General features: G+C 37.2%; 3 protein-coding genes across 3 annotated transcripts; 1 reads left to right on the top strand and 2 right to left on the bottom strand.

Annotated features, from left to right (window-relative positions):
* Positions 1-3,433: 3,433 nt before the first annotated feature.
* Positions 3,434-4,375, top strand: LOC109076267 (olfactory receptor 52J3-like). The gene has a single exon (XM_019091996.1). It carries the CDS (start codon positions 3,434-3,436, stop codon positions 4,373-4,375), a length of 942 nt encoding a protein of 313 aa, XP_018947541.1.
* A 15,695-nt stretch (positions 4,376-20,070) lies between these two features.
* On the bottom strand, positions 20,071-21,052 carry LOC109076278 (putative gustatory receptor clone PTE01). The gene has a single exon (XM_019092006.2). The coding sequence runs from the start codon at positions 21,049-21,051 to the stop codon at positions 20,071-20,073; it is 981 nt and encodes a 326-aa protein (XP_018947551.1). The 5' UTR covers position 21,052.
* A 2,824-nt stretch (positions 21,053-23,876) lies between these two features.
* Positions 23,877-24,936, bottom strand: or71aq2 (odorant receptor, family 71, subfamily AQ, member 2). The gene has a single exon (XM_019091998.2). It carries the CDS (start codon positions 24,867-24,869, stop codon positions 23,877-23,879), a length of 993 nt encoding a protein of 330 aa, XP_018947543.2. The 5' UTR covers positions 24,870-24,936.

Below are 24,936 nucleotides of genomic sequence, written 5' to 3'. Positions count from 1 at the left end.
ACTTTGCATTTTCCAGCATGACAATGCCAGACCACATACTGCATCAATTACAACATCATGGCTGCGTAGAAGAAGGATCCGGGTACTGAAATGGCCAGCCTGCAGTCCAGATCTTTCACCCATAGAAAACATTTGGCGCATCATAAAGAGGAAGACGCAACAAAGAAGACCTAAGACAGTTGAGCAACTAGAAGCCTGTACTAGACAAGAATGGGACAACATTCCTATTCCTAAACTTGAGCAACTTGTCTCCTCAGTCCCCAGACATTTGCAGACTGTTATAAAAAGAAGAGGGGATGCCACACAGTGGAAAACATGGCCTTGTCCCAACTTTTTTTGAGATTTGTTGATGCAATGAAATTTAAAATCAACTTCTTTTTCCCTTAAAAAATGATACATTTTCTCAGTTTAAAACATTTGATATGTCATCTATGTTGTATTCTGCATAAAATATTGAAATTTGAAACTTCCACATCATTGCATTCTGTTTTAATTCACAATTTGTACAGTGTCCCAACTTTTTGGAATCGGGTTTGTAATTTGATGGAATACTTTATTGTGTTTCTGAATTGTTTAATTTGAGTTAAGTTGTTTCAGTAATGTTGTTTCAAGTAGTTTTGTTAACTTATATAGTGCATCAACAATAAAATACATCAAAAAAAGGAAAAAAAAACCTCTTCTGTGTGTGCATTAATAACTAATGAAAGATTAGTGTGTCCACTTTACTTTAAAGGTTAATGATGTTCATAACTCATTAATAAATGGCTCACAGGTGTTCACTTCGACGTTTATAACTCATTAATGTTTAGGGTGACCATACAGGCCTTTTTTCATGGGTCACGTCCTTGCCAGGATTTCTATATTTCCTAAAATATCTAGGTTTTGACTGTTTGCACTGTGCAGATTGATTGTTGTATGAAAATTAACGAGAGCTACAGTACAGAGAGAAGACTTGCTCTCGCAGTACTTTGATGTCATGATGCACAGCGACTCTTCAGTTCGAACGAACGAACAAACACATGCGCGTATTTGCATCGCTTTGATGGTTCTCTGTAGATCTCACCTTCTCACGTGCCATGATTGGTCGATTATATAAAATACCTGCATGTTATGGGTCAATCTACTTTGGATGTTTTAGGCAATATAAAAATCCTGGCCAATAAATGGTACATATGGCCACCCTATTAATGATTCATAGGTGTTCACTTTACATTAAAGGTTTGTATTCACAGGTTACTTACCTTTATAATAAATGGTACACAGGTGTTTACTTTACATTAAGGTGTACTTTCACAGGTCACTAACATTTATAGCTCATTAATAAATGGTTCACAGGTGATCCCTTTACATTAAGGTTCACGTTTTGACTTTATTAACGTTTAACTCATTAATAAATGGTTCACAAATGTTCACTTTGCATTAAGGTGCACTTTCACGGGTATTAATGTTTATAAATCATTAATAAGTGTTTCATTGCATTAAAGTTCACAGGTAATATTGGAATTAAAATGTTCAGTATTAATATCTCATCAAGTCATGGTTGTGCTTTTATAATTTTTCAAAATAAAAACCAGGATGATAATTTCATCTTAATAAAATATATATATATATATATATATATATATTATATATATATATATATATATATATATATATATATATATATATATATATATATATATATATATTAGGGCTGTCAAATGATTAATCACGATTAATCACATCCAAAATAAAAGTATTTGTTTACATAATATATGTATGTGTACAGGGTATATTTATTATGTATATATAAATACACACACATAAATTATATATTTAGAAAATATTTACATGTATATACATTTATATATTTATATTCTTATATTTTAGATTATATATAAATATATTTAATATATAAACATAACATATTCTTCTTAAATATATACATGCATGTGTGTGTATTTATATATACATAATAAATATACACAGTATACACACATATATTATGTAAACAAAACTTTTATTTTGGATGTGATTAATCGTGATTAATCATTTGACAGCCCTAATATATATATATCAGTTTCTAATCATTGCTGTGGATAGGCATCCTGAACTTTTGTGGAGAATCATGGGTAAGGTACAGAGTAGATTCTGGTAAGAAACACTGTAAGAAAAGTGAGATATAAATGAGAAAACCATAAATACAACACCATTTAGTCTTGCTATAATATTTAATTTTTGCTGCATCATGAAATAAATCATCTGGTTTTGATTGAAATTAGCATTAATAAATATACTTATTAAGCATTTATAACATGTGAGTTAAAAATGGCTCACTATTTGGCAGGCATTTCATTAAAATAACCCTTTTTATTCATGCATTTATGACTGTTTATTAATGATTTATAATGCATTTGTAAATTAGTTATTAGTCATTTATTAACACCTTTATAAATCCTTTATAAAGGGACCTTAATGTAAAGTGTTACTGAAAAGCTTTCAAATGTGGCTAATAATCACAAGCCTGATATGAGCCACATGATTGCAGGTTTGATCTGGGCCACACACCTCCTTCAAGCAGTCGGCCTTATTTTGTTAGCTGTCACACATAGTGCAATTGCCCTGCGTGGCCATCCTTGGGCTGACGAGGTGCATTTCAGAGACCATATTCACACTAAGTCTGTTGTGTGGGAAGTCATAGCATAGCATATATTTATTAATCTAAAAAAATATATTTTCATCAACCAAAAGTGTTAACTGACATTTCATTTGTTCACAACCCAGATACAATGTGATATTTTAGTATTCTTAGCAACTTTCGAATGACAAAGCAGAAAGATGCTTTTTAAATCAGATTCTGTAGGGTGTAGTTACAATATCTACCAGCAGGGCTGTGCACATGCTACAAAACAACACCCATTTCCATGACTAATGCAACACAAATGGGAGTTTATCCACCCAACTCCATGAGTATAAATCTTTTGCCCACAGGTGACATTTAACAATGCTGAAGGATGATCACTTAAGGTGACATTATGCTTGACAATTTATGCAAATAGACAACATTGTTTTAAAAACACCTGTGTACTGGTTTTAAGCAAATAAGGACTAGCAATTATTTAAATTATACTGTGAAAGATTAACTTTATTAATCTGATGAGATTCAATGAGATTTACAAAAAAAAAAAAAAAAAAAAAAAAAAAAAAACTCATATTGTGGAAAATTTAGCCTGCTGTTGTTTAATGTTTATTCCTTTTTTAGGTTGTAGTCTAAGTAAGATGATGCTGGATATAGCAAAATGAAAGGATGAAATGGATAAATGTTGGACACCAACTTCTCATAAGTTCTGGCAAGATTTTCTTTTATTATTTTTGATAGTTACTCTGTTTATATTGATAGCATTAACAGCTTGTTGCTGGATTGTGTAGGTTGTTAATAGTAGGAATATTCATCATGTATCCAAATGAATCTGTCCTCTCACTGGTCTTGACTTTGCACTCTCTGGAACTGCCTGAGACGAGCATTTTTCCTGCATTCACATTTGGATTAACAACATACTTGTTTATCTTACTCTGCAATCTCACAATTATTATTACAATTTGCATGAACAGAAATCTTCACAAACCAATGTACATACTGTTGCTCAACCTGCCAATCAATGACGCAATGAATGCTACAAGCCTTTTTCCTCAGCTGCTGTATAGTATATGGTCTCAGGACAGATCAATATCCTATCTTGCATGTTTTCTTCAAGGCTTTTTAGCACACCTGAATGGCGGAGCATCTTATCTTATTCTTACTGCTATGGCCTATGACAGGTATATCGCTATCTGCTGCCCGCTGAGATATGGAGCCATTATGACTACCAATAACTTGGTGAAAATCATTACTGGGATGTGGCTTTTGAATTTTTTTCTTATAACTGTAGTTTTCTCTCTTCTATTACCTTACAGGATTTGCCAGACACACATGACAGATCTAGTCTGCTATAAAACAGCATTAATGAAACTCTTATGTGACGGCACAGAGGTGAACAATATCTTTGGGTTGAGTTGCATCATTTTTTACCACGGCCTTTCACTTTCTGTTGTTGCATTTACATACATTCATATATTAATTACTTGTGTTACTAATAAGCAGTCTGATGCAAAGATTAAGGCACTTCAGACATGTGGTACACATTTGGTCGTCTTCCTGTTGTTAGAGTTTAACACTCTTTTTCCTCTTATTTCACATCGATCCGAGTTTGTTCCCGCTTTCCTACGCAGAGTGTTTTCTATTTCCAATTTTATCTTTCCTCCTCTTGTGAATCCACTTGTGTATGGTTTTAAAACAAAAGAGATCAGACAGAAAATTTTCACCTGTTTTAAAAACAAGAAGATAAGCAGTTTCTGATGTAATTAGATCTGTGTGTGAAACTATCATGAACTAATAATATATTTAACTTTTATTTGTTACACAAGTGCCTTGGATGCAAATTCATCATTTTGCTTAACCTTGTTTATCATATTGTAATCTAAAAGCAGTCAGTTTGTTTGACAGACGGCCTTATAAAAATTTCCTTTGCACATTTTCTGAAAGTGTCTAAAAAATAGGCAGATTACTGAAATTAAATGAATAGTATTCAGCTGGTCATGTGATCTCAACATGACCGCCACCATGAGGGGACTACTTTACTTATGGAATAAATTTTTCTAGCCCACTGATGACACAAGTCTTCATGTAAGTGTAGCCTACTTAATTTTAAAAATATTTGTACTATTAATTTTTGTAGGTGTACATTTTTTTCCGTCTCAATAATAAAGAAAATGCAAATGTTTGATATTTACCAAAAGAGCTACAGGTAAAGGATTGCATTGCAGTGTACATGACATTGTTCTTTTTTACAGTCTATGGTTCAACACAACAGATTAAATAAAAATAAAAAAAAACTGTATATAATCATAATAGTTATTTTATTGCCACGCAACAAACATTTTGCCAGATATTTTGCCTTACGATATTGTATCAAGACATGGATGGGTGGACTTTCAACATGGGATTATATTGCATGCACTTTTATTAATTCCCCTAAGCTCCATTCATAGGAGGGTCAAAGGGAAAAAACATGACATCCAAATTGTAAAACACTAACCCAATAACATACACACTGTTCACTAAGCAACAAAATATGGAAATTGGCTTAATAAACCTCTTTATACCAGTTTAGATATGTCTTGCAGTTCACTATCAATTAGACATAATCTAACAAATTTTTAAAAATCTATTTAGAAAACTTTCAAATTTGGCTCATGATCACAGGATTGATCTGGGCCACAGACCTCCTACCAGGAGTCAGTCTTATGTTGTTTGTTGTCATGCCATCATTGCCATGCATGGCCCTCCTTTGGCTGACGAGGTGCATTCCAGAGACCATATTCAGACCAAGATCGTGCACTGTGTGAGAAGTCATAACATAGCATATATTTATTAATTTAAATGAAAGGTTTTCATCAAACAAAAGGATTACCTGACATTTTATTTGTCAACGACCAAGGTACAATGTGAAATTTTAGTATTCTTAGCAACTTTTGAATGACAAAGCAGAAAGATGCATTTTAAATCACATGGTTTAGTTACGCTATCTACCAGCAGGGCTGTGCACATGCTACTGTCAGACTCTGTTCTGTGTTTTTGTTGTGTTTTGTTCCCCATGTGCTCTGTGACCCAGTTTTCATCCTCATGTTGATTATTGATTTCATTCCAGGTATCCCCCATTTGTTTTGATTGATCCCATTTTCCCATTATCCTATTCCTGTCTTTAGTCCAGGGTCTGGTAGTGTTGATGTAAACTCTTTGTGCTACATATGATTCCCTACGATATGAATAAATTCCTTGGTTGTGTACTCCTGGTCTCCTCGTTTCTCGCTCCGTGTTCCCACACCGTAGCAAAACGTGACAGAATACCAGACCTAAACAAAAAGTAAGCAGCGCCCCTTCTTCTCAATTTTCTTTTTTTGTTTTTTGAAAGTTTTTTTTGGTTCCACTCATTCCTCCACATCCCAAATGGAGGAAAGAGCAATGTTTATCACGTTGGCTCAGGTGAGCCCAGACCCCATCATCTACGCAAGGGAGTTCGTGCTGCTCACCCTCGCCAGCTCCCTCAAGGGGGAAACCCTCGCTATGCTGTTCCGGATCGGGATGACATTCCATGATCCCACGGAGCTCCCAGACACTCCAGTGATGGGTCCAGCCCCAAGACTCACTCCAGTGCCAGCTCCTCGAAAGCGATTTGCTGTGCCTGCTCCTCCAGAGCACCCTCCAGTGCCAGCACAATGTAACAATGCACAGCTCCTTATCCCCTGTTAAGCCCAGGGAGGGCTCCTGATCCCCCGTTAAGGCCAGGGAGGGCTCCTGATCTCCCGTTTAGCCCAGGGAGGGCTCCAGGCCCCGAGTTCAGCCCTGTAAGTTGCCCCAAGTATTTTTTTTTTATTTGTTAGTAGGGCTCTAGCCGTAGAGGCAAGGGCTGGGGCTGGGGCTGCGGCCTTGGAGGCAGCTCCAACATGGCCTCCCGAGTCACCTGCTCCGCCATGGCGCCCCAAATGGGTACCGCTCTGGAGGCCCACTGTCCCGTGTCTGTCCTGAGGGACCTCCAGAGTACCCACCCCCACCCCCCCATTGGATGTTATATATTCCGGAGGGGGGCGTTATGTCAGTCTCTGTTCTGTGTTTCGGTTGTTCCCCATGTGCTCTGTGACCCAGTTTTCGGCCTCATGTTGATTATTGATTTAATTCCAGGTGCTCCCCATTTGTTTTGATTGATTCCAGGTGTGTATCGTCTTCCCATTATCATGTTCAGTGTATAAAAGGTGTTCCCTCTCTTTAGTCCAGGGTCTAGTATTGTTGATGTCAACTCATTGTACTCCTGGTCTCCTCGTTCCTCGCTCCGTGTTCCCACACCGTAGCAAAACATGACAGCAACAAAACAACACCTATTCCTATGCCTAATTCAACAGAAACAGGTTTTTTTCAACCAACTACATGAATATAAATTATTAGCCTACAGGTGACATTCAACAGTGCTGAAGGATGATCGCTTTAAGGTGACTAAATACAATGTGTGCTGCTTTTAAGGAAGTTTGTCTTAGGAACTTCTACTGAGAGTAACTTGATCTGAATACTATAAGGAGATTATGAATACTACTTGTACAAATAGGCCTTATTATTTCAAATCTCAACAACTGTGAATCAGTTTTAAGCAGATGAGGACTAATAAATAATTAAATTATACAGTCAAATATGTGCCTTATTAATCCTATGAGATGTGGATTTTAAAAAAAAAAATGATATTGTGGCAAATTTCACATACTGTTGTTTAACGTTTATTCCTTTTTTAGGTTGTAGCCTAAGTAAGATGGTGATGGATATGGCAAAATGAAAGGATGAAACAGATAAATGTTGGACTTCTCATAAGATCTGGCATGATTTTTACTTATTTTTGATAATAACTCTCTATTTATGTTGATAGAATTAACAGCTTGTTTATGTTGCTTTGTGCAGGCCGTTAATAGTAGGAACATTCATCATGTAAAGTATCCAAATGGGTCCGTCCTCTCACTGGTCCTGACATTACACTCTTTGGAACTGCCTGACACGAGCATTTATCTTGCATTCATATTTGGATTAACAACATACTTGTTAATCTTACTCTGCAATCTCACAATTATTATTACAATTAGCTTGAACAGAATTCTTCATAAACCAATGTACATACTGTTGCTTAAACTGCCAATCAATGACACAATAGGTGCTAAAAGCCTTTTTCCTCAGCTGCTGTATAGTGTATGGTCTCAGGACAGATCAATATCCTATCCTGCATGTTTGCTTCAAGGCTTTTACGTACACCTGAATGGCAGAGCATCTTATCTTATTCTTAGCTGTTTAAGCTGGAGTTGGCATGGTGGGGGGGCTGTTTCTATGCCTAGATGTTTTAGTGCACAGAGATCTGTAACATCTGCCTGAAGGGAAAAGTCCAAACAGCATTCAACAGGTCATGTGATGATGCCACCATGACGGGATGACCTGCCTTATGTAAAACAAAAGCTTTTTCTAGACTATACTACATATAACAGCAGTGTTTGTGTGAGAGTGCATTATTATTATTTTTATCTTTTTCATATTTGTGCTATGTGATGAACGAGGCCACACATAAATGTATCTGATTTAAATTTTTGTTAATTGTTTTTGTATTGGGGTTTAAGGTGTTTTCCTTTTTGGTTTTCTTTCTTTGTAAATGTGTATTTATTTTTGTATGTTTTGTTTATTTGTCTAAATATGTATGCTCTAATTTAGGTAGCTTATGTTGTCTTTATGCGTGCTAAAGGAGGACAGGTAGCTCCTGATTATTTTCTATTCCTGGAGTTCACGCTGGTGAATGGAAGGTGTAACAATGAGCAGGGACAAATAATGTTGTTGTTTATTCATATGATGTGTTATAGTGTATAAGTGAATATGAATGATGGTTATTAATTTTATGATGTACTAAATGCAATGTGAATTCATCTAATTTAGGTAGTTAAGTCATGTATAGTGTATTTGTGCGTGGGCGACCCCTTTGTCATTTGTTAATGGTACGGTCCGGCTAATATATGGACTGGGTTTGTTCGTTGAAGGACACTTTTGTTTTTTTTGAGGTGGGATCCCAACCGGTAACATCTGAGCCTTGGAATGCCAATGTTTTTTTGCTTTTGTTTATTTGTGCAGTTTTCTTTATTTCCTCTATGTATGGCCAAGTGTATGTCTTAAGAAAAAATGTGAAACCTATAAAAAAAATTGACCTTTTTCAAATCATGTCTCCTGCATTTATTGGATGAATCCTGGCAAGTGGTGGCATCAGTGGGATCTCTTCCAGAAGGAGGCAGATTGTAAGGAGGTTCCTGGCTAAAACTTGACAAAGTTAACGTCAGGCTCAAGAAGCGGCTCGTCAGGAAACTAGGTGGAAATCACTGCACCATCAATTCCGACTTTTGCAAGGAGAAGTGAGTCGGCAAGTGTCGATGGAGGATCTACAAGACAGAGCTGTTGCTGGGCCAGAGGGTTCGCCTGGTGTTTCTGTTGGCTCCCATAATATAAACGCTGCATATGTGACGAGGAAGGTAAAGCTGCAAAAGTTATGTGAGGAAGATAATATTGAGCATTATCTGACTATGTTCGAACGGATCGCTGAGGTGTGTAGATGGCCAAGGAGGATTGGGCCATAAGACTGATTCTGTTGTTGACAGGCAAAGCCCGCAGTGCCTATGTGGCCATGGATGTCGTGGATGCCAGGGAGTACGAGCATGTGAAAGAAGCTATCTTAGCAAAGTATTCCATCAATCAGGAAACTTACCGACAACAATTCCATGCCCTGGAAGTGCTGGAAGATGTGTACCAGAAGTGGGTGAGACCGGCAGGGAAAACGAAACAAAAAATAGGGGAAATGATAGTTCTGGAACAGTTTCTGCGGATGCTTAGCACCGATACAAGTCCAATTCTTGCCTTTGTTTTTTATTCTCTTTAATTGGTTTTCTCAGTTTAGAGGAAACAAAAGATACTTGTACAACAACATCAATAGTCTTTGTGAGGAAATAATATTTTTGTTCATAGTAGTTAGGTTAAGAGTTCATTTTCAGTATGTATTAATGTCATTCTGTTTATTTCATTACAATTCTGTTTCATTCTGTATCCATTGCTGTTGACTGTAATGTTACATTAACTGCAGGTCAGATGACTGTTAGATGAGAAATTTCTACCCAAATTTCTTGAAATTCTCAGAATCCTCAATACAGATGAAGCAGACAACATTCGCTTTTATGTTGACACAATTCATAGAATTGGATGCGTTCTCGATGTGTACTTACAGGGAGAAAGTTTGGAAAGCTGTGCGGGACAACCCGGTACTCAAGGAAAGGGGTATTCATCTGGCAGAATATTTGACATTTGCTGAAAGACAACAGATGGAGATGCTATGGCAAAGAGTGAAAGCAGCAAGAGATCAATGAAAGAGAGCCTACTTTCATTGAGTAAACACCTTTATAGATGGAGGAAAGTTGTCTGTCACTGAATTCCAAGAAGAATTCTAACTGAAAACTTTATGGACGCTGGCTGACGTTGGTCTTACACTGGGTGGTCATATTTCAAGTTATGAAGCATTCGTCCAGATGGTGTGACTCTTTAAAGTTTGGAGTTATCAACCCCGAGTGGTTTGTAAATTTTGTTCTGTTTCAGGATTCTTTGAGATAACTTTGTTCTGACATCCAAATAAGATACTTTATGTCTGATTTTGTTTTTAGTTGTTTAAAAGTCGTTTCTCTCAAATGTAATGGTTTACGAGACACCGTTAAAAGAAAGTCTGTTTTCATTTTTGTTAGATGTAGTAATGCAAATATCATTTTTTTACAAGAGACTCACTCCTGCGAATTTGATGTTAATTGGTGGCGTTCTCAGTGGGGTCAAATATTTTATTGTCATGCTTCTCATCAATTTGCGGGTGTCACTATTTTTTTAAATAAGTTTAAAGGTGACATAATTGAATCGCTTAGATCCAAAGAAGGTAGAGGTTTATAGTTGTTAAATTGGATAATACCATGTTTGTTTTATGCAGTATCTATGGATATAATTCTTTAGTTCAAGCTAAAAATATGTCCATGGAGATCTCTCATTCTATTTCAGCCTTAATGGGAAAATATCAGGGTGCTGTTTTGATAATGGGGGTGACATTAATGATCCCCCAGTTGATTTTGATCATTTTCCTCCTCATATGTTTTCTACTTTGAAGTTTAAACTTGAATCACTTGCAAAATGTTTGAAGCATTCCCTGTCAATTTAGGGAGTTCTGTGAGTTAATGAAGCATGAGCTGATTACAGCTATTGGTTCAATGCAGAAAAATAAACTGCCAGGTACAGATGGTCTGTCAGTGGAGTTTTATCTTTGCTTTTGGGATATTATTGAAAAACCCTTATTTGAAATGTACAAGGAATGTATTGATACAAGCTTTATTCATGTTACAGTGTGCAGCAGTTCGTTGCGGGTTATTATTGTCAATTAGTAACACAAGCTTACTTTAAGCTACCTTGAAGGACAAGAGCTCATCTTTACAGACTGAGACGATCGAAGGCCAAATATTATTTACATATTTAGTAATACAAATCACTGCGTGAGCTTTCCAATATGCGCGCCACCGAGTGACGTCTGTACTTCCCGGTCAGAGAGCACCTGTCCATCAAAAGCTCACTATCCAATCAGAGTAGATCACTGTTAAGCCCGTCCCCATGAGAAGTTTGTGTCAAAACACCAAACGAAAAAAAAAAGCGAAATCTGTGGCAATGCATTCAGAATCCACGATTAGCGAAAACGAATCTTTGAAAAACATTAACAAAGAATGAAGCATATTTGAAGAGCCTGTTAAATTTGTGCGACTGAGTTCATTTTTTTAATTTTCATTGTGTTTTTCTTCTTTTGTAATGGCATATTTTTGATAGTTTCTGAAAAAGTTACGTTCAGTTTTATAAAGTTACATTCATTTTTATTGAAGCAAATGTAATTCCATACAAGAGCTTGAAGGCGGATAACATCAGCGGCAAAGGATAACAATTCTTCACTGTGATGTCATTTAATCCCTGATAGTCTATGCAGGGGCGCAACAAACCATCCTTCTTCTCCACGAAGAAGAACCACACCCCAGCTGGAGAGGAAGAGGGTCAGATGATGCCAGCTACATTTACATTTAATCATTTACAGTAGCAGACGCTTTTATCCAAAGTGACTTACAAATGAGAACAATAGAAGCAATCAGATCAACGAGAGAACAACAACAGTATACAAGTGCCATGACAAGTCTCAGTTAGTCTAGCACAGAACCCGTAGCTATATTTTTTGTTTTGTTTAGTTTTTTTTCTCCAAGAATAGGATAGACAAGAAAAGGTAAGTGCTAGTATTTGTTGGTCAAGTGCTGGCGAAAAAGATGAGTCTATAAATGTTTTTTGAAAATGAGTAAAGACTCGGCTGTTCGAATTGAGATTGGGAGGTCATTCCACCAGCTGGGCACAATGCAGGAAAAGGTCAGTGAGAGTGATTTTGAACCTCTTTGGGATGGCACCACAAGGCACTGCAGAACACAAGTTTCTGGAGGGCGCATAAGTTTGAACTAGTGAGTTTAGGTATATTGGGGCTGTGCCAGTGGTCGTCTTGTAGGCAGGCATCAGTACCTTGAATTTGATGCGAGCGGCTACTGGTAGCCAGTGTAACCTGATGAGGAGAGGAGTAACGTGAGCTTTTTTTGGCTCATTGAAGACAACCCTCGCTGCTGCATTCTGGATCAGTTGTAGAAGCTTGATAGTACATGCAGGAAGGCCCGCCAGGAGAGCATTACAATAGTCTAGTCTGGAGAGAACAAGATCTTGGACAAGAATGTGGGTGGCTTGCTCTGACAGAAAGGGTCTAATCTTCCTAATGTTGTATAAGGCAAATCTGCAGGACCGGGTCATTGTAGCAATATGGTCTGTGAAGCTTAACTGATGATCCATCACAACTCCTAGGTTTTCTTGCTGTCCTGGAAGGAGTTATGGTTGACGAACTTAGCTGTATAGAGTAGCTGTGATGAAACGATGGGTTAGCTGGAACCACCAGCAGTTCTGTCTTAGTAAGGTTGAGCTGAAGGTGATGGTCATTCATCCAGCTAGAAATGTCACTCAGACAGGCTGCAATGCGAGCAGCTTACATCGGATCATCTGGTTGGAATGAGAAGTAGAGTTGAGTGTCATCAGCATAGCAGTGATAGGAAAAGCCATGCTTCTGAATGACAGATCCTAATGACGTCATGTAGATGGAGAAGAGAAGTACTGAGCCTTGAGGAACCCCAGTAGTGTTAAGTTGTGATTTAGAAACTTCACCCCTCCAAGACACCCTGAAGGACCTATCTGAGAGGTGGGACTTAAACCACAGGAGTGCGGTTCCAGAGATGCCCATCTTTCTGAGGGTGGATAGTAGAATCTGGTGATTAACTGTGTCAAAAGCAGCAGACAGATCCAGCAAGATAAGTACTGAGGATTTGGAAGCTGCTCTTGCCAGTCGCAGGGCTTCAGTAACCGAGAGCAGGGCAGTCTCAGTTGAGTGGCCGCTATTGAAGCCAGATTGGTTGCTGTCCAGGAGGTTGTTCTGTAAAAGAAACACAGAGAGTTGGTTGAACACAACTCGCTCAAGTGTCTTTGCAATGAATGGAAGAAGGGATACTGGTCTATAGTTTTCTAGAAGTGATGGATTTAGAGATGGTTTCTGTAACTGATGGTAACTGATGGTCCTTGTCTTATTTGTGAAGAAAACTGCATGTACAGTCATTGGCTGTAAGAGTCGATAAAGGAGGAGGTGGACTAAGAAAAGAAAAAAAAGTTTTGAAAAGTGTGCGAGAGTCAGAACAGTTGTTAATTTTGTTGTGGTAGTATGATGTTCTAGCAGTGAAGACATTTGCAGAGAAGGAAGAGAGGAAAGACTGATACATACTGAGGTCAGTAGAGTTTCTTGATCTATGCCATTTCCTCTCTGCAGCCCTGAGTTTAGAGCGATGTTCACAGAGAACATTGGACAGCCAGGGGGCAGATGGGGTGGTGCGTGCTGGTCTGGATGACAGTGGGCAAAAGTTGTCCAAGCAAGAGGTTAGAGTGGAGCAAAGAGTGTTAGTAACACTGTTCGTGTCCAGAGCTGAGTGAAGGAAGTGAGGATGAAACCATAGAGGATAGGCGAGTTGGAGAGAGTGAGCATAGGTTCCGTCGAAAGGTGACCTGCGGTGGAGTGTGTACTGCTTCTGGAGTAAGTGCGAGGTTAACAGTTATGAGGAAGTGTTCTGAGGTGTGCAGTGGAGCAACTAAAGTGTTGTCCATGGAGCAACAGCGCGTGTAGATGAGGTCCAGTTGGTTGCCTGATTTGTGAGTCACTGTAGTAAATGCTCGCTTGAGATCAAATGAGGCAAGCAGAGTGTTGAAGTCAGCAGCCTGGGGTTTATCTAGGTGGATGTTGAAGTAACCAAGCAGTACCAGAGGAGTACCATCCTCAGGAAAGTTTGATAGTACCACATCCAACTCCTCCAAGAAGTTTCCCAGTTGACCTGGGGGACAATAAATGACCACAAAGTGGATTTTAACAGGGTGGGTTATAGTAATTGCATGTGATTCAAATGAACTGTTACCTGTAAGAGATGGTTGAAGATCAAATTCCATTCTTTTGAGATAAGGAGACCAGTACCTCCACCCCTCCCACTCGTACAAGGGGTGTGGGAACAAGTGAAATTAGAGGAGAGGGCTGCTGGAGTGGCAGTGTCTTCAGGTTTGATCCAAGTCTCAGTTAGGGCCATGAGGTTGAGACCGGAATGAGTAGCAATAGAAGAAATGAAATCTGCTTTGTTAACCCTCTGGAGTCTAAGGATATTTTTTGGGGCCTGGAGAAGTTTTGTCATGCCCTGACATTTGTGCTTTTTTCAGTTTCTTATAAATATCTAAATGGCTAAAGTCTAATCTCACTGTAATCAGTACAAACTGAGCTTTAATAATATGTGAGCAGCATGTATGTACATGATTGTGTTTTTGAGAAAAAAAAAATGTTATGCGTGGTTAGTGAAAAACTAAAAATGTTAAATCACTTGAATAAGGCAATAAAACACATACAGAACATTGGTTCCCGGGACTTTTGAGAACTGGAGCTTGTAGCCTAGAATTTTTCTTTCTAAATTATTTACATTTACATTTAATCATTTAGCAGACGCTTTTATCCAAAGCGACTTACAAATGAGAACAGTAGAAACAATCAGATCAACAAGAGAACAAAAACGGTATACAAGTGCTATGACAAGTCTCAGTTAGTCTAGTACAGAACACGTAGCCAGGGTTTTTTTTTTTTTTTTTTTTAATTATGTGAAAATCATCTTGTTTACTCACTTACAGAAAACAATATATTGATTTAAATTTTCTAAGACACTTTTTTGTTGGTAAAAGTCATATGCGAGTAGGCGTCAACTATCACGAATATCATTGTGATTCAAACCTGAGAAGACAAAGGCCCGCATAATGAGCTGCATAATGAGCCATTCAGTCAGCTGTTTCACTGAGAGGGAAGAATTAAAAGAAAGAATGTAAGGACAAAATAAATGTACATAATTTTATGTTTGTAGTTTATTTAGAATATATTTAATTATCCCACAACATAATTTAATATTCACTTGTGAGTGCAGATAAACAGTTTATTAGGAACAATCAAAGCTGACTTTCAAACTGATTTTTTGCATCATTACTCCATTCACACGATCCTTCAGAAATCCTTTAAACAAACTTATTTTCTACAAAAAAAAAAAAAACATTTATTGTTATTATTATCATTATTATTATTATCATTATTATTATTAATGTTGAAAAGAGCTGAGAATATTTTTTTCAGGTTTTCTAGGGGGGATAAATTGAAAGAACAGCATTGTTTGTTACAGTTACATTTATTTGTTACATTTATATTATTTACATCAAGCTTTTGAATGGTATATATATATATATATTGTTATTGAAACTTCATAATATTTCACTTGATTATACATTTAGTCAGGAATTATAGTTTGGAAAAAGTCTTTGGAAAAAGTCTAACTAGTAAAATGTTTACACGTTATGTGAAAACTAATACAAGTATATAAATAAATAAAAAGAGACTTACTCATGTTTATGATCTCTACTGAATAAAGTGCTTCATTCTTTTTTTCTGAGGAAATCCAAATCTCAAATCTTCAACCACATCACATCTTTTTGGGGTGAATTATGTCTTATTCGAAGCAAACAGTAAAATAAAAAAAAAAACTTGAAGAACAATCTCGCTGCGTTGTCTTCTGTTGTGTGGGTGTATTCAAGCCGTGCGCTTCAGTGAAACATTATCATCTCAGAAGTGCGTTCAGCGCGGGGACGTGGTCGCATTAGAAGACAATGAAGGGAGACGTGAAAAACAGACATCGCGTTGTTTTCATATGGATTACTTTATCACAGAATATTTGTTTTTGGCAGCACTTGTTTAGTTTAAAAGTAGACATGTCAGGCTTTCTATAGATATCTCTCTCATGTCTCTTTGTTGAATATTCACTGAGTTACAGTTCATTTTAATGACGCGTTTGTAAATGAAGATCAGCGCAGACAATGGCTGCAGACAGCACTCCTTGTTTGTTATCTTTATTTTATAAGTGCACAAAGTTTTGTTGTTATTATGTCGGTATACAAAAAAGTAGACCCTTTACAGATTTGATTGATGTATTGCTCTTATCTGTACGATCAAATCTGAAAGTGTAATTTAAGTTCTTTTCGGGGTTATCAGGAGAAAATGCCTCAAAACGCGTATACGCGTTAATTGACTTCAGAGGGTTAACAGCAGACTGGCAGTTCCAGAGACCAACTGAAATAGAGAGTAAAGTAGTAGAGGTCAGAGGGACAGGCCGTAGATTTTTGGGATAGGCCTGTCTCCGACGTACAGTGCGTGCTCTGAGTGTTCGCAGAGAATCGTGATTATACCTTGTCATGGCCTCCCTCTCAGAACCGGACAGAGAGTAAAGGTGCCCCTTAGGAGGAAAAGTGCCAGGCAATAGGTCTATCGCACAGTTGTACAGGTGGTAAGGAGGCAGAGATGAAGCTCAGGACTTACTGAAAACCAGATTCACCGGCTCCTCCTGCAACACAGAACTAGACATAACAGGGGAGAATGCAGCACCCAAACATTGAGCTAAACAAAAAGGGCTCCAGGTTAAAACCGAGTTGAGAGCCCAGTCAATGTGAGGATTATGTTTGACTAGCCAGGTGTGCCCCAAAACCACTTGGGCAATGGGTGAGTGAATGAGGAGAAAACGGATCTCCTCGACATGGTTGCCGGAGAGCGTGAGTGTAATGAACTTAGTAGCATGGGTAATCCTGGAAAGAAGGGTGCCACAAAGTGTTCTAGCTGATATAGGCTCAGCCAGAGCAATGGAGGGGATCACCAAGTGCCTGGCCAGCCCGGCATCCATGAAATTGCCCTCTAAACCGGAGTCAATCAATGCAGACACTTGATGAGCACCCCGCTCACCAGCAATGAGGCTTGAAACTCAGACCGACCACCAGAGGGCAATCAAGCTCTAGTAATGCTCACCTTCTGCCCTCCCTTGAGCGGTAAGTGCTGCCTGGCGACTGGGCACGCAGCAGCCAAGTGACCGACCTCTCCGCAGTAGAGACACAGTTGGTTGTCCAGGCGTCGCTGACACTCCCTGAACGTTGACCGCGCCCTCCCAACCTGGCTCATCCTGGGAGAAGTCGAGAAGTTGAGATGGCGTGTCACCCGATGCTGCAAACACACCTTTATAACCAGGCTCGAGATAAACCACACCCCTCCGATGCCGGGAATGGAGAGCCATACGGTTATCCACTCAAATAGCGAAGTCGATGAGTCCGTCCAGACTCGAGGGTAATTCAAGGGAATAAATCTCATCCTTGATGTGCTTCTCCTTGCCGTAGCAGCGCCAGGGCTCATGCCGCTTCAGTTCCCTGAGCTGTGCTCATTTTCCCACATAGCCGTTCCCCACGCTCTCGCCAGACCCACCAAGAGCGTGATGGTGAAAGATACCTTAGACTGCTCTGTGGGAAAACAAGAAGGCTGCAGTGAGAAAGTCAGAGAGCATTGGGACAAAAAGGAGCGACAAGTGTTAGGCTCACCTGAGTAAAGAGCAGGAGGATTGAGCCGTGGTTCAGTGCGACGGCTACTAGATCCAAAGAGGTCGGGAGGAGGGGTTACCGTAGGAGCCACGGGAGGGCTGGTGTGTAGCTGATCGAAAATAGCTGGTTAAGCTGGAGAGAGATCTCAGAGTATGCGTGGCGGGAAGCTGCAATCTCCTTCTGATGTCGACCCAGAAGAACACCCTGCTGCATCAGGGCTTGGCGCATCTTATCCTCCTCTGCTGTGTCCATAATGTGTGGTGAGTAGATTCTGTGATGGGACGTTGAGGACAGAGGACTCAAAGGCAGAGGATTAAATGCAATGAAAGTTTATTCTATAATGGTAATCAAAACAAATAAAACTGTAACAAAAAATAAGCGAGCCAGTCTCTGGGGTAGGGCTGGGCGATATATAGAATGATATGATCGTGCATATCTAGTCAGTAAAGCCGGTTCCCTGATTAGCGCTAAATCGCCATCACCTGCTTTCAAATGGAGCGGCATTTCATAGAAATAAACTAAGTCCACTTACAATAAACGCAATATCGCGTTCATTATCGAAGGCGATTCATCTTCGATAATGAACGCGATATTGCGTACCTTGTCAGTGAACTACGGCTCTGTCTATTAAATGCCGCAAAGACATGACACACAGACAGCAGAGGGAGCCAGAGGGCACCCTGAGCCGTGACAACAATGAGGTGCATGTTTCTTCTGAAGTTTGTGTTCAGAAGGACTTTAAAATTTGGAAGCATGTGATCAGTCTTTAATTAATAATTTTTTTCTCTGTAACTGTTTACAGAATTGTCACATGTAGTATGCTTTAAACATCTTTTCATTCATGTTGCACATTCCAGACTTAAATGGAAAAGTGATTGTTGTTTTTTCTTTCTTGCTTGCTTACTTTCTTTCTTTCTTTAGCAATTTCCTTTTTCCAGTTTAAAAACAAAAACTGAAGCAGACAACAATGAAAACATGCCTTTTTGGGGGGCCTCCAGGAATCTCTAGGGTTTTAGGGCTCTATAGGGTTTTAGGGTTAGCGAAGTTAAAATGTTATAAAATATTTATTTGATTGTGTTGTAGGTCTGTTGTGTTTGCACAACAGAAAACAGCATACCTTTCTCTTGCAAACAAAAGCCCTCTAGCATGGAGTATACATGTTTTATAAAAGACATAATGTATGCCTTGAAAATAATTTCAATTTCATTAACATTTGACATTTGTACATACAGTATATAGATATCATAGGCTACCAAAAGGTGATAGAGAATATATTTATTGTACATTTAGGCCCAAAGCATTAAGCCAAAAACACTCTTTATGATATGAAAAGCACTACACTTATAATGAGCATCTACTAAAAGACTGAATAATAGCTATTTCTATATAAATAAAACATATCTCAGCCACAGTCTCATTTGGACTGTTTCGGACTAAGATGGATTGTCCCAGATAAAGCAGTGATGTAGGCCTACATATAAAAATAACAATAGTAAATTCTAAATTAATCACTTATTTAATTCAGATTCTTTTAACATGGTCCTTTGACCTAATCAAAACCCACTGCATATAAAACTTTAATATTATGTTTTACCATGCATGTTAAGGCATGCACTTTTCAGAATTTGTTTTTCACATTTTACTATGCAAATTATGGACTGTGTTTTGGTTAATTTTCATTGCTCTTCATTGTGTGTCTGTTAGCATTATACAAGTCAAAATCTTACCTTCATTTTTTTATTTTATTTAATTGGTTTTCTCGATTTAGTGGAATCAAAAGATGCTTGTACAACAACATCAATAGTCTTTGTTGGGAAATAATATTTTTGTTCATAGTAGTTAGGTTTAGAGTTCATTTTCACTATTTGTTAATGTCATTCTGTTTATTTCATGACAAAAAAAAAAAGTTTTGTTTCATTCTCTCACCCTCCCTATTAACTGTAATATAATGTTACTGCATATCTGATGACTGTTAGATAAGGATATAGAATCAGAAGCACTCTATTCATTCAGTGAAAATATACAAATCCTCAGATCTGGTATATATCCCACAATTATTAATTTCCTTTATTTTTTGCTCTTTTATTCACACATGAAAAAGCCTAGTACAAAGTAATAAGTACATTATACATAGATAATACATCATTTTTAAAATAATTTAATACCTTCACAACAATTACAAAGAAATTATTTACACCAAAATATGATGTAATAAAATCATATTTTTAAATTCTCTTATGATACAGTTGTTTAGTAAATGTTCATTCACTTTTTTTACATGATTAATATAGGTTTAACAAGAATGAAACAAACAGCTGACCTGTGTCAATTTCCATCCAGAATACATCACAGAACTCAATTATTACATTCCATAATTATTATTTTCTGTTTTTAACAGCAAATGTATTTTTACCTGGGCTAACTTTGTGCTTTTTTAAAAACAAAAAGAATGCTATTCTAATATCTTTAGTTTTCATTCCATATATGACTGGATTGACAGTCGGAAGGACTGTGTAAATCATTAAACCACAAATCCTCTGTGCATTGGAAGAGATGCTGGGGATCCGATATGATAATGTAGCAATGGTTGAAACTATTTCAAAGAGGGAAAAAGTAGCAATCTGGGCTATACATGTATTTAGAGCCTTAACTTTTGAATCAGCATGTGTTTGTTTTATACATGTTATGAGAATCTGCATATAAGAGAACAGCTGGATAAAGATACTGCTAATCTGTATAAATGCTGTTATAAATAAACCATAAACGTTGTTCACAGTCAAATCTCCTCCACATGAAAGCAAAAGCAAAGATGCATTGTCACAGTACACATTGGTAATAAAAGACTTGCATTTTACCATTCTAGACTGAAGTGAAAACAACACTAGTATTAATGCAAAGTCAAGGCCCCATGCCAGAACTATGATGCCACATATTTTGCAAGGAGTCATGATAGAATTATATCTGAGTGGTTTGCATATTGCTATGTACCGGTCTACCGACATGGCTGCCAGTAGAAAAGGTATTGAACATGCATACATATGTAGCAAAAAAGCCTGAAGAACACACGTAGGGTAATACACATCATTTGTTTCTGTTAAAATGTCCACAAGCACCCTGGGCAGACCAACTGTGATTCCAATTAAATCGGTTAGAGGAAGGCTGAACATGATGTAGAACATCGGCTTGTGAAGGCTTCTCTGAGTGATTATCAGTCCAAGAATGATTCCATTACAGACCACAGAGAACACGTAGATCAGAGCTCCAGCCAAAAACACAGGATATATTGCTTTGGGATGGATATCAAGTTTTGCAATTTTAAGATTAAATGTGAAAGTTAGATTTGAAAGGTTTCCAGCCATTAAAAACCTTGATGGAAAACAAAAACAAATATATTTTTACCAGAATTTTACATGGTGGTCAAGTAACAAGATTTGTGAATCTGTGAGCATACCTAACCATGCAGTTTAAGTCACAATAAGTCTTACCTTAGTTCACTTACTGTTGTAAGTTGTATAACCTGAATACACTAGCTATGCACCACCATAGGCTATGGTACATCGTCACCTTTTATGCAGAAAAAAAAACAGTCATGGGACTTGTAATCATCATTTGGTTGATGGTCCTTTGACACCAGATGATGTAATGTCTGTCTAAAATAGACCTGAGATTTAAGACATGAGATTTTGACATTTTAACAATATGTCAGCTGAATTCTGCCATTTTAGAATATTGGAGCCTATAGGAAAATGCTCTTTAAAAATCCTTTAACAGTCATGAAACAGTTTTTGAGATGTTAACGTTTCACATTATTGAAAACAATGACAGACCACACAATTCTAGTTGCCAAATGTCTGCAGATTTTGAGCAATAGGAGTTGAACAGTATTTCACAGAATATTGCATAATGTAATTTTTGTGGGATAATGGGGTTTTTTTTTCAGATTTTGATTCCACCCAGTTGTTGGAGATCAAACATATTTATGTAAAGCACTTTGGGCAACGTGACTTGTATTAAAATGTGCTATATAAATAAATAAACAAATAAACAAATAAAAAAATATTTGATATTTTGAGCAAATTTTTGAGCATTTGTCAAACATCTAACAATGAAATGCATGTTTGTACTGAAGTTTGTGTTCAGAATGATTTAAAAGTGTGGAGGAGTGCGATCAGTCTTAAGTGAATTATTTTTTTTCTATGTAACTGTTTACAAAATAACTGTTCCCAGGACAATTTCAGTGGCTATCGGCCAGTTTTCCTCATTATCAGTTTCTCTCCCTTGTGGGGTTCCTCAAGGGTCCATTCTTTACTTTTTAATCTGTACATGCTTCCACTTGGTAATATAATTAGGAAATATAATTATCTTAAATATAAAAAAGCTTTCATTTCTATGCTGATGATTCTCAGTTATACATTAAAATCTAGACATTCTTTGCACCCTCTTACGGACTGTCTGAAGGACATTAAAATCTGGAAGGTAAATAATAATCCTCCAGCTAAATAATGAAAAAAACTGAGGTGATTATTTTTGGTCCCTCTAAAACCAGAAAACAAATTAGCTCAGTTGTTAAAAACAGCTATTTTAAATTGAGAATCATTTCTAGATTTAAATCAACACTTTCCTTTCAAGACCTGGAAAAAGTTATTCATGCAATTATCACATCACGATTGGACTACTGTAATTCCTTATACCTAGGTTTTCCCTAATCTTCACTGGCTCATTAGCAGATGGTCCAGAATGCAGCGGCCAGACTGTTAACTGATGCCAAAAATAATCATATCACTCCAAATTTAGCGTCGCTCCACTGTCTTCCTGTCTCCTTTAGAATTCAATTCAAAATTTTGTTGATTGTTTTTAAAGCACTTAATGGAGCCCCATCATACATTTCTAATCTTATCTCATTTAATTCTGCTCCTAAATCCCTCAGTTCTGCTAATAAAGCTAATAATGCTAATAATGTCCCTCTTTTATATTAAGTCTCACAACTTAAGTTTAAAGGTGACAGAGCCTTTGCAGTAGCTGCTCCACGGTTATGGAATCAGTTGCCACCTGACATTAAGAGTGCTCTGTCTATTTCGGTTTTTAAGTCTAAACTTAAAACGCATTTTTATTCTATGACCTTTCCTGATTTTTAATTTATGGATTAGTATTGTTATCTTGGATTTTATTATTTTATTTTATACTTTACTGTATTTTATGATTGGTTTGTACAGCACTTTGGTCAGTGTAAGCTGAATTTAAATGTGCTCTATAAGTAAAATTTACTTACTTACTTACTTACTTACTTACTTAGAAAATGTTCATTCATGTCGCACATTTCAGATTTAAGGGGGAAAGTGGTTGTTTTTTGCTTGCTTGCTTGCTTTTTAGCCATTTCCTTTTTCCTGTTTAAACACCAAAACTGAAGCAGACAACAATGAAAACCAAAAATAGACAGATAAATAGACCAAAAAAAAAAGTTGCATTCTCCCTATAGAGTTATAGGGTTAGCAAAGTTAAAATGTTATAAAAATGTATTTGACTGTGTTGTACTGTATGTCTGTTGTGTTTCCACAATGCAGAAAACAGCATGCCTTTCTCTTACAAAACAAAAAAACCTGTAGCATTGAGAATACGTTATACATTTGTGCATACAGTATACAGAAATCATACCTAAAAGTGACCAATAGTATATTTATTGTACATTTAGGCCCAAAGCATGAAACAACACCCTTTCTTCCAACAATTAACTAATGAGAATCCACTTGAATTGAATAATAGCCATTTCTATATTATAAAGCATATTATATTGTAATATAATCTCTTTTGGACTGTTTTGGACTAAGATGGATTGTCCCAGAGAAACCAGTGATGTAGGCCGACAAATAAATAATAACAAAGATATCGACATATAAAAACAAACAGTTTACAGGAACATATTTTCAATGATATGTTTCATACCTGAGGTCTCTAGGACTCTCCAAAAGAATAATACATTGTTCATGGATGTATCAATGTGAAAATGAACTGTATGCTAAGTGACGTAAATGTGTTTTAAGTGCAGTTTCCTGTTCTTAAATATGCCTAAATTACTATAGTTATTTTATCCTGCTACACTTTTATAATTAATCATAACACTACTATGTAAAGTGTTTTGTGGAATCTCTTGGCATAAACGGTGACAAAAATATATTTTACAAAAATTTTACATTTTAGTGATTTTTCTGCGTATAATTTTTAGCAGATTATTTCGTAATTCATGACTGTTCAATCCATAAACTATTGGATTCAGAAGTGGAGGCACTAGAAAAATTAGCATTCCCATAATCTTTTGCAGATTGGCATTTACATTTAAGAACCTGTGTGACACAATGGTGAAACTTCCAACAACCTCATACATGATGAAAATGACCAGTTGAGCAACGCAGGTGTTGATGGCCTTGCTCTTTGCATCAGACCTACTCGTAACCAAGCAGGTAATCAAAATCTTCACATAAGAAAACACTTGAATGGAAACACTAATAATCTGCATCATGGCTGTTGCAAATAAGCCAAAGATGTTGTTAACTATAGTATTAGCACATGCCAGCTTAACAAGTGAAGGGTTATCACAAAACACATTCAAAATGTTAGATCTGCATCTATAATTCCTTCCCTGCAAAGAAAACAGCAAAACAATGAAAAAAAAGTCAAGGCCCCATACAAATGCAACAATTCCCATCACAAGCTTTGGTGTCATGAGAGCATTATATCGCAGAGGCATGCAAATGGCAATATAGCGATCAAAAGCCATGGCTGCCAGGATGAACAAAACACCACCTCCATACATGTGGAGCAGAAAACCCTGGAGCACACAGAGAGGATAGTATGTATTATTGGTTTCCGTCACAATGTCAGAGAGAACCTTGGGAAGCATGGAAGTAATTCCCACAAAATCATTCAGAGGGAGGCTGAACAAAATGAAGTACATTGGCTTGTGGAGACTTTGTGTCAGAATAATGAGGAGCAACAGGGTGAGATTACAAAAAGCACCAAACATGTAGATGAAGATGCCAAAGAGAAATATGGGATATTTTGCTCCTGGAGGGATGGAAAATGGATCCAGGGTCAGCTCAAAACTGACTATGATGGATAAGTTCTCCATTATGACTCTGGAATCTGTGAAATACAAGAAAAATAATAGTATGTTTACATTCATATCAATAAAACACCAAATTTCCCCTTAATGAATTGAAGAATAAAACATTTGTCAGCATATTACTCAC

This window comes from Cyprinus carpio, chromosome B15 (assembly GCF_018340385.1).
Source record: "Cyprinus carpio isolate SPL01 chromosome B15, ASM1834038v1, whole genome shotgun sequence".
Lineage (NCBI taxonomy): Eukaryota > Metazoa > Chordata > Actinopteri > Cypriniformes > Cyprinidae > Cyprinus > Cyprinus carpio.
This window is presented reverse-complemented; position numbering and strand designations above follow the sequence as displayed.